This window comes from Chanodichthys erythropterus, chromosome 3 (genome assembly GCF_024489055.1).
Source record: "Chanodichthys erythropterus isolate Z2021 chromosome 3, ASM2448905v1, whole genome shotgun sequence".
Lineage (NCBI taxonomy): Eukaryota > Metazoa > Chordata > Actinopteri > Cypriniformes > Xenocyprididae > Chanodichthys > Chanodichthys erythropterus.
The window spans coordinates 14,910,292-14,924,557 of record NC_090223.1 but is presented as its reverse complement, the minus strand read 5'-3'; the positions used below and the strand labels follow the sequence as shown (position 1 = coordinate 14,924,557).

The following is a 14,266-nucleotide window of genomic DNA, read 5'->3' as shown; positions in this document are numbered from 1 at the left end:
TCTTTATTCAGTTTCTTTTCTAAATCTTCTAGTTGTTTTTGTCTCTCTGTTTCTATTCTCTCTTTCTCTCTGATTATTCCCTCCATTTCACTCTTCAGTCTCTGTATCTGTTCATTAGAAATCTGTTTTTCTCTCTCTCTTCTTTTCTCATCCTCTTCTTTTCTCAGTTTCATCTCCTCCACAATTTTACTTTCCTGTTCCTTTTTCTCTTTCATCTCTGTTTTGTATCTTTGTTCTCTCTCATTAAATTCATCTTCTCTTTTCTTTCTCTCTTTTTCATTATTTTGTCTTTCATTCTCTATTATGTTTATCAGTCTGTCTATTTCTGTGTCATACTCAGTCTTAAGCATTTCTTTTTCTTTTTTTACTTTCTCTATTTCTTGCCTCATTTCCTGCATTTCATTTTTAAATGTATCTTGTTCTCTTCTCATCTCCTCACAGATTTTTCTCTCTTTCTCCTCTTTTTCGTGCAATTGTGTTTTATATTGTTCTCTTTCTATATATTCTTCTTCTCTTTTCTTCCTCTCATTCTCAATCTTGTTCAACAGTCTGTCCATTTCTGTGTCATATTTGATCTGAAGTTTCTCTTTTTCTTCCTTCATTTTCTCTATTTCATGTTTAAATGTCTCTCGTTCTTTTCTCATCTCGTCTCGTATCTCTCTTTGGTTTGCCTCTTGTTCTGTTATTTCTCTTTTGAGGTCTTTTCTTATCTGTCTCTCTTTATCATGATTCTGTCGTTCTTCCTCCACCATCATTTTTATTCTCTCTTTCTCTTCTTCTAGTTTCTTCATCAGTTCTTCTCTTTCTCTGTTCAGTTTCTCCATCAGGATCTTCATCTTGTTTTCTTATTCTTCATGTTTAGATTGAAGATCTTTTTTCTCTCTTTCCATTCTCTCTCTTTCTTCTTTAAGTCTCTGATTAAATTCATCATAAACTCTCTGTTCTTTCTCTCTTCTTTTCTTATCCTCCTCTTCTCGTCTTTTCCTCTAGTTTCTGTTTCTCCCATTCCTCTCTTTCTCTCTTAATCTCCTCACACATCTTTTCCTCACGCTCTCCTTTCTCTTTCATTTCTCTTTTATATTGTTCTTCTCTCTCATTAAACTCTTCTTCTCTTCTCTTTCTCTCACTCTCTATTCTGTTCATCAGTCTGTCTATTTCCGTCTGATGTTTTTCCTTTACTTTCTCCTTTTCTTCCTTCATTTTCTCTATTTCATGTTTTAATGTCTCTCGTCTCATCTCGTCTCGTATCTTTCTATGATGTTTCTCTTGTTCTCTTATTTCTTTTTTGAGTTCCTCTTCTCTTCTCTTTCTCTTTTTGTCTTGATTCTGTCTGTCTTCCTCCATCATCATCTTTATTCTCTCTTTCTCTTCTTCTAGTTTTTTTATCAGTTCTTCTCTTTCTCTGTCTCTGTCCATCAGGATCTTCATCTGTTGTTCTTGTTTTTCTCACTCCATCTGTCTGAACATCTTACATGAGTAGAAACTCCCTCCGTTCGCTGTCACCATGTTGTCTATCTTCTCCAGTAGTTCAGACACCTGTGTTCGGTCTCCAGTCTGATTATTATTGAACACATGGAATCTGTTTCCACACGCTTCAATCAGCTTCATCAAAGGAGATCCAGGTTTTCCCAAACACTGTTCAATAGTTTTGTTCTTCAGATCGTCTCCTCTGGTGAAAAGCACCATGGTGAACATTAAAGATTTCTCACCAAACGTCTCTTGGATGATTTTCACTGATGTTTCCTCATGTTTAGTGAATCGTCCCAGAGGAATCAGTAGGAGAAACACATGTGGTCCAGGCAGGATCATGGAGATGCAGTGTCTGATTTCTCTCTGGATCTCCTCATTACTCAGTTCAGTATCGAACAGTCCTGGAGTGTCGATCACAGTAATGTGTCGGCCGTTGATTTCAGATGTTTCTCTCCGACTCTCTTTAGTCACTGATTCAAAAGAATACCATAGCAAGTGCTCGGGAGCACTTTGACTTGGCGCAGTAATATCTTCACTCGTGAAAAGTCCTCTCACCGGCCCCCGCTCCCTCTCCTCCTCCTCCCTCTCATTTCCGTCAATAGAACCAACGTGACTTTTACAGGAGAGGGAGCGGGGGAAGTGAAGATATTACTGCGCCAAGTCAAAGTGCTCCCGAGCCCTTGCTATGGTATTCCGCCATACAATATAGTTATCCATTTTACACGCTTAGAAAAGCGCAACGTTTTGTTTTGTGTCACCGTCCTAGGTCGAGTTACACTACTCGAGTAACTGTATTTAAATAGGGAAAACGTGGAGGTGTTTGGTAGCTTCTCTGCTTGGCCCCTATTGAATGAACTGGGCTAAGCTAAGTGCTAACAAAGTTTCGCCGCAAGACAGAGCGATTTAGTGCACGCACTGAGACGAGAGAGGTATGTATCAACTCGTCTTAGTTAAGGGAATAACATAGTTTAATATGAAAAAACGGTGGAGTATCCCTTTAACCCTCTATGGTATGGTGTTGCCTCCAGGCAACATGGTCTATTTTAGTTTGTTTTTAATAAAATAAGCCACCAAATGACAGATCAAACATATCTCAGGACAGAATAACTCATATACTAATCAATAAAAGTGAAAAAAAAAGACCAAAACATGACCAACAGGGGTCCATTTTGTGTCCTGTTTCAGCACATGTGCACATGTCACATGACTCCATATTTTCTCCATTGAAAAGTGCTTTTTTCACTTGTTTGTAACCATTTACTCACGCACAAAAAAATATGAGTCACCTTCACTGGCAAGTAAAGAAGTATTTTTAAGAACTTTACATTATATATCATCAAATGTTTTAGGGAAAATAACAAAAAAACTGTGTGTTGCCTCAAGGCAACATTGTACCATAATGGAATCGCATAAGGCCATACAGGCATTATAGGTTTAAATGCAAATGTATCATATTTGTAAGGAAAAGAGTTAGAATTATCTAAATATGTTGGCATTTTCACATGATTTTGTAATGCAAATACTAATTCACATACTATATCTGCATATATTATGATTGCACATTTTCTATAGCACTTCAAAAAGGTATAAAACACTGGCAGTTGATGAGGGTGAGGATGAGGAGTTAATGAGGGATCATACTGTGATGAGGAAGATGAAATCATAGTGACAATCCATCAGGGAGAGAGTGAGGATGAGAGAGAAGATGGATATGAGGATGAAGATGGATATGATAACTTAATATAATACCATAATGATGGTTTGGTAACACTATGGTACAGTGTTGCCTGAGGGCAACAGCTGGATATAAAATGTTACTTTTTATTAAATATGAAACTTTTAATACATTAAAAACTAGATAAATTTGTTTGTTTAAGTGTCTAGTTAAATATATTTATTGAAAACATCAATTTCTTTATTTTTTCTACATGAAAATGCCAAATGTTTAAATTTTTCCATTGTGGTACAATGTTGCCTCGAGGCAACAAACTTATAAAAATTAAATAAAATTAAAAATTATGAAAATGTTTATTGATATTGTTAAAGTGTCCAATTTTAAGCAGGAAAAACATTGATATCATATTGCGTACCATAGAGGGTTAAATGTTCCCCTTAGACAGGTGTAACAGTTACAGAAAGTATACTGTTAAATACATGTATTGTTAGAATTAATTATTTCCATACACCTGCCTGATTGAGATGGGTGCTTTCCCTTTAATTGTGATGTCATCATGAGTCAACATCATTTCCTGTTCTGTCTCCTCCTCTTCCCTTTTGTGTTTAAACCTTAATGGAAGAGGTGGGTTATTTCTGACTCCTGTTAATTTTATTGAATCTTTATTGTAATTATTGCTTTTATGTCTATCTTCACGCCAGCTCATATGTATAATGTTATCTTGCTTGTGTGGCACATAGTGACAAGCATACATCACATTTATTTTATAGTCGAAACAAGGGTGAGTCACACACATAGAGGCTGCAAATGTTCTTTTAGTAACAAGTATATTTTCCCTGTTATAGTATATTCTTGTTTTTTTCCTTTTTTGTGTTGAAACTGAATAGAAGAGAATGTAAAGAGCTATTAATTTTCTAAGAGGCTGCTTGTTTGTACTCTTTATATCAGGGAGGAATAAAAGATCAGCAAAACTGCTGCCTTCTGTCCCGTGTCTAACTACACAATGCATAAAACACAACGCAGACAGACTTATTTAGTACGAGAGCAACATTGCCCCTTCGGATGCTGGAATAACTGAACATCAGCCTGCTCTTCTCAGTATTCTGAGACATAAACTGATTTTCTGCTCATTACCTTGTGGCAGTAAATGTGTCTCCAGTGAATGAATTTTATTTATACATATTTCATCAGTTTTTTCATCTGTGCCTCCAGAAATGTCTCTGTGGAGAGAAACTCTCCTCTGTTTTCTTCCAGCATCTTCTCAATGTTCTCCATCAATGTGGACACTTGTGTGTTGGGACCAAAGAAATGATGTCGACCTCCAAATCTCTCAATGACAGACTGTGTTTCTTCATTGAGTTCTGCTGTCTGGTGCTCTGAACTCTGCATTATGAGGATCATCATGTGTTTGTTGATTCTGGAGCTGAAGATCCTCTGGATCTCCTCCATTTCTGCTTTGTCTTCATTATTGAGGGGGAGCGTCAGGAATAATGAGGAGGAAAACATGAACTACAGGATGAGAAACACAGCGGAGAGTCTGACGCATCACTTCCTCCTCTGAGAGACGAGTGTTGAACAGAGCTGGAAGATTCACCAGACTGATCTGACGTCCATGAAGCTCTATGTCTCTCAGGATCTGGTCTGATACGGAGGATTTTAATGTCCCGTCACTCCCACACACAACCAGATTCAGCTTCACACCCTCTGAAACTGACAGTAGAAGAAGAACATTTAAAAACTGTTCATTTATCACTAGAAACATCAAATATCGTCACACTCACGTCTTTCTGTGGCCTGTTTCTTCATTGTGAAATACTGTGAAGCTTCTTCTTTAGCACAAACCAGGTGTCGTCCATCATTCATTTTCACAATGTCCTCAAACGCCTTCAGAAGATCATCAGGAGAGCTTCTTCTCTGAAGACTGAAGTGTCTGTTGAAGCATTTCTGAATGATCTTCTGTAGGATGTCATTGGTTTCAGTGGGCTCTTGTGTGGTGAGCACCATGGTGTGTTGATAAACCCTCTCAGAGAAAAAGTCCAGCACCTTCTCCACACACTCCTGATCTTCTGCCGAACACTGATCATGTTTGAGGAGCAGAATGATCACATGAGGTCCTGGATCAGACAGAGACACACACTCTCTCACTGTTGAACAAATATAAGGATAATTTCCACACCCTCTCCACCATTTCATGTATTCGTTAATATAAAGACTTACTCTGAGGAGGTGGGCTTTTGCTCTGTTTCTTCCTGTGAGGAGGATTGTGGGCAACAATCACTGCATGAAACAAAAATCTTACATTGACGGTTTTGTCACAGTACCAACAGAAATCAACATCTTTGAATGATTCTTACAAGCAGCGATATTTAGTCAGAGATGTTGGCAAATCATTTCAGAGAATAAAGTCATAAATGTCACTGAGTTGAGGAAATAATTTTTATTTGTCATGGAATATACAAAAACTCCTGAAATTTTCTCAGATTCTATTTAAATAATTAAATGAAAATTTTAAACTGATCTGTCAGTGATTCTCACCTCTGCTCTCAGCGGTTGACATGCTGATATTCAGTTTTCTCCTCCATCTCTTTCTTTAATCTTTAGCTGATCATCTTCTCTAACTCCTGACATCTGTCTGTTCATCATCCTGACATTCATCAGTCCTGAGATTCAGTTCATTTCATCAGATAATGTCGAATGTTGCTGCACATCCAAAGATGGACTTAATATTGGGCTTAATATTTCAGCAGAGAAGTACTTAAAATCTGAATTCTATTGACAGAATTAAATAAAAGTTTCGACCTGTCTGTTTTTAGCACCTGTGCTGAACATGTACAGATTTTGTTCTCTCCTCCGTGTCTTTCTTTAGGCTTCAGCTTATCATCTTATCTGACTCCTGAAATATAACATCTGTCTCTTCACTGTCATGTAATTGATTTTATTGGATATAAAGTAAGTTAAGAAAAGTGTGTGTTTTACACACAGATTTATTTTAATGCGGTTCTGTTACAGAAATGAAAGTGAAACTCACTGGTGTTCCTGCTGCTCATAAAGATAATTACATTCAAGATTAAAATAAGATAATGTTTTACTGCATTTCATATGTACATTTCTTATTATAAAAAGAGTATTTGCAAGGAAATGTTTTACCTGTAGTTTTCAGCACTCTTATACGTTTATTTCTCTGTTGCCATCATGAGAGCAGGAAGTGATCTGTATGTGTGGGTGGAGTCAGTTACGTTACAAACCTAAAACCTGTCTGTCTTGTCTTTCATGTGCAGATAAAAGTTCAAGCTATAATTCATGTGAGAATGAGTCTCTTAAAGTGAATGAATCACAATGACAACCATAAATGACTATCAACAAAATTACATACATAATAAAACAGTAGCACTGTTCTTTGGTGCTGAAACTGTAGAACTGCAGCTTCAGATATCTGTCAGTCAGTCACATCTTCAGCACCAGAACTCTCCACTCCACCCACTCATTCACTATTACCCGAGTTCTAATCAGCAACACCTGCACCAGCTCGATCATCACAGGCTCACTACTTAAGCAGTCACCCCTCAGTTTACTTTTCTGGCAGTTACCTGTTTTGTCTCCTTCTGTTTGCTGACAATATCAAAGTAGTGAAGATCTGTTTGGGTCAGATATAATTCAGAAATAAGTTCATCATGAATTTTTCCTGTCAGGAAACACAGACTCAAAGAGTATGGTGAGTAAACAGCAAAATGGTTTATTAACAGATGAGAGAGCACAAGGTGGATAGTATATTACATGAGGCAACTGAGCAGAAAAGGAAGATGGAATAATGTCCAAGTACACTGCTGTTACTTTATTAATCTTCGTTAACATTAGTTAATGAAAATACAGTTGTTCATTGTTTGTTCGTGTTAGTTTACAGTGCATTAACTAATGTTAACAAGATTTTAATAATATAGTAGTAAATGTAGTTAACTAATGTTAGCTAATGAACCTGTTATCGATTTTTCTATATTTCTGCATAAATATGACCCAAATCATCAGATGTTTACACAAGTCCTAAAAGTATCTGTTCTGTTATTAATGTTACAGCAATGTATTTGGGATTTGGGAGGTGACTGAGGGTCTGACCCATGTCAGGAATGCAGTAACAGTGTTTACTCATTCAGCCCAGCTTCCAGACAATAAATATGGATTTTTTTTGTAACAATTCATCTTAATCCTTCATCTGGGGCCACAAAGGAGTAACAGGAAGTCTGTGGAAAAGTGTAATACAAATAACATTTGGTACGTTTTTCATCTTCAAACCAAACTTCAGTCTTCCAACAAAATTTAAATCCCATCAGGCTAGCGCGCTTCACATAATGTTTACGCTTTGAGTCAGTAGTCAGAGAGTAAGCTTTTGCGGCTGTTTGAACACATTTAACCTCATGAGTGTTTATACTACGAAAGCAGTCCGGTCTAATGTGTTTTCAACTTCCTCTGGAAGTGGTCAAAAGTGGACAAGTTCAAAACGGTTTAGACCCTGTTTACACCTGTACTTAACAAGCATGTTCCTGAGTTAGATGCGTTCATGGGTCAACATATTTTGTTGATCCTGGAACAACATTCTAGTCTGAAAATTTAGTCTTAACCCTATTCCTACCCCTATCTTCAATAATGATCAATCATCACTCAATTAATTACTTATCTAATTAACTCTAACACTTTTCAGTGTTCATTTAAGACTCTTATTTTAACACTTATCAACTCTTGAGTGTGGTGTCACATATACTCCCAGGAGAGTTCATTTAACACTGGAGTTTTTGCTGTGTACACCAAAATGAGTTATAAACAAGAGAAGAAAATGATATTTACATTTACATTGGATACAGCAGATCTCTACAGATATCAAGTGTTTTGTCAGTATCAGTTTCTGTTGACATGGGATGCAAATCTGAAATTTCTCAAGCATGTTTACTATAACAACACTGACAGAGTGATCAGAGGAAAATGTCTGATGTGTTTGATCAATAGGAAGAGTGTCATAATACATAATTTGCATATGGTTCACTCTTGATCATTATATGAACATCAGAATAAAAGCAGCTGTTGATTGTGTCTCATCAGCTCCTGTGATTCTGGATCCAAACACTGCGAATCCACATCTCGTCCTGTCTGATGATCTGACCAGTGTGAGATACAGCTTGAACAGTCAACTGCTTCCTGATAATCCAGAGAGATTTGATGAGTATTCGTGTGTTCTGGGTTCAGAGGATTTTAACTCAGGAACACACTGCTGGGATGTGGAGGTTAAAGAGAGTTTGTACTGGAGTCTTGGAGTAACTACAGCATCAAACCAGAGAAAGGGACTAGTTTTCTTTAATTCTGATGTCTGGTGGGTGCAGTATGGACTAGATGAACGGGTTGGCTTTCCTGTTAAACAGAAGATTGAGAAGGTGATAGTTCACCTGGATTATGACAGAGGAACGGTGTCATTCTCTGATCCTGTAACTAACACAAATCTACACACATTCACAACCACTTTCACTGACACAGACTTTCCATTCTTCTGGTGTCATGAATTGAAAATTTTACCAGTTACATTGCATCTGATAGAAGAGATCTGACATGCCTCCTGGAGGTCATAGGCCCAAGTAGGCTCACAGAAATCTGGTCTTCCACAAACTATTAACAACTTGTATTCTCCTATTAATGTTGGCCAAAATGTTTGGTGACATATTCCTTAAACATCAAAGAGACTCCACAGGGGGAGACCTGACATCATCCCCACAAGGAGAAGATCTGATTCTTGAACATATCGTTCCTTTCAGTCAATTTGCAGCCAGGAATTTGCTGAGCTGGTTCACGAAACCAAAATGAATCAAAGTTTAGTTGTGGGTTGATGACACAAGATGCAGAATTAGAGACAACTCAAGTAGCCACTAGACCAGTTACTGAACCAAAGAACCGGTTTCGAAATGAATTAATTAAACCAACAGGCAGAGTCAGAAGTCAGCAATTCAATCATGTCTGACTCAAAAGAGCCGGTTCAACTGTTTTCCTAGTATTACAGAGGACCTGTTGTCTGTTGTGACTAGTGTTGTCAGAAGTATTGGTACGTCAGTATCAAGTCTGTACTGAAATTTTAAACATGTACCGGGTCAACTTGGTATAATGAGTAGATAGGCAAGATAGGCGGCTGTTTTTAAATGTGCCTGTGCATTTAGTATTTGTGTGGGCACAATAAAAGTATCCAGTGTTTCTATTTACAATGTGTTTTTTGAAGTGTTGAGCATTGGAGAAATGCAATGGCCAATGAGAGTAAGTTAGTCCGAATCTGCTCAACGCTGCTAAAATGCCAGAGTTTGTTCTACACACTCATGAATCCTTTCATTCCAAAGTAAAAACACAATGTAAGTATAAGATTCTTTATGCAGTGTAGGCAGCTTCATTTATTATCACGGGAGTTTTCACTTAAGTGATTGACAGCTTCAGTGATTATAATGAAAGTGCTCTTTGCTTGTTTTCTGTACATAACCCATTTGTAATTTGAATAAAACGTCTCAGGTTACCTATGTAACCATGGTTCCCTGAGAACAGGGAACGAGACTCTGCGTTTGCCAAACGCTATGGGGAACATCACGTGACCCAGGTGTCTGAAAGCACTATCCAACAACTCCAATTCTTATTGGCCGGCGACAGCCTATGACGTCATACGGCGCGACCCGGAGGTATAAAGGAGCGCCTGGAGAGACAGTCATCATCTATCGTCTTGAGGGACTGTTCTGCAGGCAGGCAACCCGAAGCATGGCAAGGAAACGCAGAGTCTCGTTCCCTGTTCTCAGGGAACCATGGTTACATAGGTAACCTGAGACGTTCCCTTTCGAAGGGAACTCAACTCTGCGTTTGCCAAACGCTATGGGGAACGATATACCCACGCCGCCATGATTGAGGAGAGTGCCTGCCAAAAAATGGCTGAGACAAAGGTCTCAAAGCAGTTCTCAAACTGCTGAGCAACTCCCCCTTGGGTCACACCAGGCTGTCAGTGACAGCATTCCCTTTGGCCAACAGCCCAAGCTGAACTTCCAAAGGCTTCTACCTTTCTCTTTTAACAAATAGAGCCTAAAGAAATCGCTAAGGCGACCGGGACCTACTTTTCTGCAAAGAAAAGTGGTCCCTTTAAGGGAATGTGGCCAAGGAACCAAAGGGAACCTCAGCCAGCCACTCTTGAGGGGAACGGGGTCACCCTCATTGCCACCAGGGAGGCCGACCTGGTCTTCTAGGGGAACAGACTTAGTTCAGGCCAACCCTGTCTGAATACAGAGCCTCTAAAACGCATTCTTTAGGAAGATAGTAGGTAAGAGTGACTGCAGAAAGGCAGAAACCAGCTCAGACCCACACATAGAGACGGGCATCATGGAGAGCAGAACTCAGCTGAGTGCTATGAACCCTCATATCGAGGGGAGATAATCCGCTCACCTAGGATCTACCCAGTGCTTAATTAACGCACTGAGGAGGCTGTGCGCTGAAAACCCTGAAAGGGGAGCACAAACCAGCTTGGGGCTGATTCTTAACACTCTGAGGTATGAAAACGCGCCGGCGCGTTTTGCAGGTTTTTTTTCACATTGCAGCAAAACAGACTTAAAATACTCCGTCATTTTTTGTCATAGAGACATAAGTAATATATCAATTGAAACTATAGAATATCTTCTTTTATTTATATACACTCAAAGTAAAAACAAAATGTTGTGCTTTTTGTAAAATAAAGAAAACTAACATGATGCGTGATCTCTCCTCTCCCTCTGAACGAAGTCCAATCTGATAGTTCTCAGAAAATGAACTGTAACTTAGTGAATACTAATCACAGAAAAATTAAACTTATGTCTAAAAAAACGTTAAGATGTCAGGTTTTAAATCATGTAAGTCAAATCGAAAACAAACCTTCTGTGTTTATGTAATCTGTATGAAAAGAGAGCCATGTCAGAAATCCGTGTTTCAGCTCATTATCCGCTAATGCGGCCACACCCACGGAGCCAGCGCTATTCAGACGCAAATTCAGAGGCAATACATGCATTCATCGTCTCAATCGTGTATTTATTGTCTTGAAAAGTGTTTATCTGGATGTAAAAGTCATGGTTAGCGATCTCTAGAAGACATGCAGTTAGTTCCTGTTTACTTTTCTTCTATAGATGAATTTTAGATGAGTTTTTGTTTCTTTAGCGCCCTCCGGCTGCAGTATGTATTGGAAACTCCATTCGTGGAATAGCCTCTTCTTCTTTTAGATGAATTTGTGGACTAAAAATGCACAGAGCGCCCTCCGACTTCAAGGATGAATTGAAAACACCAGCGCTCATAGTAATGACAGTGAATATTAAATAAATATTAAATAAATATAACTCCTCTGTATAGAAAATTGACATAAGCACATGAGAATCCAATATTTCTCCAAATGTGCATGCTTTTAAACTAAAAGCCTATATTCAGACTCTTTGCATCACAGAAATACATTATATTTTAAAGTATAATATAAAACCATTACTTTATATTGTAATAATATTTTTCTGTATGTTTCATATATCATAATGAGCTTGAGACATCACAGAAGGTTTTTTTTCACAGCCTACCTGACTGAAATGCCTCATTAATATGCAAGTCATTTCAGCTCATTACTATCCAATTCTTTTGTCTTCTCAGGTGAGAATGGCCCATTTTCAGTGGTGATTCACGCCTCCTCGCATACTGTGTTTCTTGGCAAAAAGTGTTTTACAAAAACTAAATCAATATATTGTTTTATATGAAGGAGTAGGCAGCATAATTTTTACATAATTTTGAAGCAAAAACTCTAGTCTACAACCTCCAATACCCAAAAGTCTTGTGAACACATTTTTACTATACTTTTTTTGGCCTTATTTCAGTGACTTAAGTTTTTTGTTTTTTCAATAACCACGCATAAATGTTATTCCTTCAAAAACACAAACATGTACATACATGTTCCTCACATATTATTGTAGCCTAGTTTGTGCTGAATACAGTGTAATGACACTTTTGTCATTTATATGTTTATGAACAACTGAAAAAAGCACAAATGTCAGGGCATGTCAAAACTTCTCCAAGCCCCAAATCAGCCTCAGACTCCAGAGGGTTAAGACGGGGCCTGATCAAGGCCTAACCATCATAATCAGCTTAGGGAGCTAAGCACTATTACAAACCCAACCCCAAGGGGGAAGCACAGAGCTCACCTAACAGGTAGACTATGCCAAGAGCACATAATCATGGAGGCCCGAGAGGGGCTTACAACATGACAACAGTTTTATATATAAAAACAGAAGTAAACTTCAGAAAGTGGCCTGTTTTTGGTAAAAGCCATTCTGAACATCTGTCTAAGCCTGCGGCAGACAGACAACTTCCATGGCAGCAATAGAGAGCTGCACAGTGCTCTTATGATAATCCACCCAACACAATCCGACAAGCAGTGTACTCAGTAAAAACAACTTTTTACTCTTTAAGCAAGAGGAGTATCGCATCGGCCTCAGTTATGGAGATGCACATCCCTATATGTATATATATATATATAACACTCTGAGGTATGAAAACGCGCCGGCGCGTTTTGCAGGTTTTTTTTCACATTGCAGCAAAACAGACTTAAAATACTCCGTCATTTTTTGTCATAGAGACATAAGTAATATATCAATTGAAACTATAGAATATCTTCTTTTATTTATATACACTCAAAGTAAAAACAAAATGTTGTGCTTTTTGTAAAATAAAGAAAACTAACATGATGCGTGATCTCTCCTCTCCCTCTGAACGAAGTCCAATCTGATAGTTCTCAGAAAATGAACTGTAACTTAGTGAATACTAATCACAGAAAAATTAAACTTATGTCTAAAAAAACGTTAAGATGTCAGGTTTTAAATCATGTAAACAAAACCTTCTGTGTTTATGTAATCTGTATGAAAAGAGAGCCATGTCAGAAATCCGTGTTTCAGCTCATTATCCGCTAATGCGGCCACACCCACGGAGCCAGCGCTATTCAGACGCAAATTCAGAGGCAATACATGCATTCATCGTCTCAATCGTGTATTTATTGTCTTGAAAAGTGTTTATCTGGATGTAAAAGTCATGGTTAGCGATCTCTAGAAGACATGCAGTTAGTTCCTGTTTACTTTTCTTCTATAGATGAATTTTAGATGAGTTTTTGTTTCTTTAGCGCCCTCCGGCTGCAGTATGTATTGGAAACTCCATTCGTGGAATAGCCTCTTCTTCTTTTAGATGAATTTGTGGACTAAAAATGCACAGAGCGCCCTCCGACTTCAAGGATGAATTGAAAACACCAGCGCTCATAGTAATGACAGTGAATATTAAATAAATATTAAATAAATATAACTCCTCTGTATAGAAAATTGACATAAGCACATGAGAATCCAATATTTCTCCAAATGTGCATGCTTTTAAACTAAAAGCCTATATTCAGACTCTTTGCATCACAGAAATACATTATATTTTAAAGTATAATATAAAGCCATTACTTTATATTGTAATAATATTTTTCTGTATGTTTCATATATCATAATGAGCTTGAGACATCACAGAAGGTTTTTTTTCACAGCCTACCTGACTGAAATGCCTCATTAATATGCAAGTCATTTCAGCTCATTACTATCCAATTCTTTTGTCTTCTCAGGTGAGAATGGCCCATTTTCAGTGGTGATTCACGCCTCCTCGCATACTGTGTTTCTTGGCAAAAAGTGTTTTACAAAAACTAAATCAATATATTGTTTTATATGAAGGAGTAGGCAGCATAATTTTTACATAATTTTGAAGCAAAAACTCTAGTCTACAACCTCCAATACCCAAAAGTCTTGTGAACACATTTTTACTATACTTTTTTTGGCCTTATTTCAGTGACTTAAGTTTTTTGTTTTTTCAATAACCACGCATAAATGTTATTCCTTCAAAAACACAAACATGTACATACATGTTCCTCACATATTATTGTAGCCTAGTTTGTGCTGAATACAGTGTAATGACACTTTTGTCATTTATATGTTTATGAACAACTGAAAAAAGCACAAATGTCAGGGCATGTCAAAACTTCTCCAAGCCCCAAATCAGCCTCAGACTCCAGAGGGTTAAGACGGGGCCTGATCAAGGCCTAAC

At 37.8% G+C, this 14,266-nt stretch overlaps 1 protein-coding gene and 1 pseudogene across 2 annotated transcripts; both read right to left on the bottom strand.

Annotated features, from left to right (window-relative positions):
- Positions 1 to 8: 8 nt before the first annotated feature.
- On the bottom strand, positions 9 to 4,594 carry LOC137003654 (GTPase IMAP family member 7-like; annotated as a pseudogene).
- LOC137017149 (GTPase IMAP family member 9-like) lies at positions 3,689 to 6,362 on the bottom strand. Of its 2 annotated transcripts, none has more exons than XM_067381123.1 (6): positions 6,293 to 6,362; positions 5,945 to 6,038; positions 5,681 to 5,845; positions 5,363 to 5,422; positions 4,927 to 5,289; positions 3,689 to 4,855 (listed from the first exon to the last, which is right to left on the bottom strand). In XM_067381123.1, exons 3-6 carry the CDS (start codon positions 5,700 to 5,702, stop codon positions 4,611 to 4,613), a joined length of 690 nt encoding a protein of 229 aa, XP_067237224.1. In that variant the 5' UTR covers positions 5,703 to 5,845; positions 5,945 to 6,038; positions 6,293 to 6,362; the 3' UTR covers positions 3,689 to 4,610. The 2 variants fall into 2 exon arrangements, with proteins under 2 accessions (XP_067237224.1, XP_067237225.1); XM_067381124.1 differs by having other exon boundaries at positions 4,927 to 5,259.
- Positions 6,363 to 14,266: the final 7,904 nt, after the last annotated feature.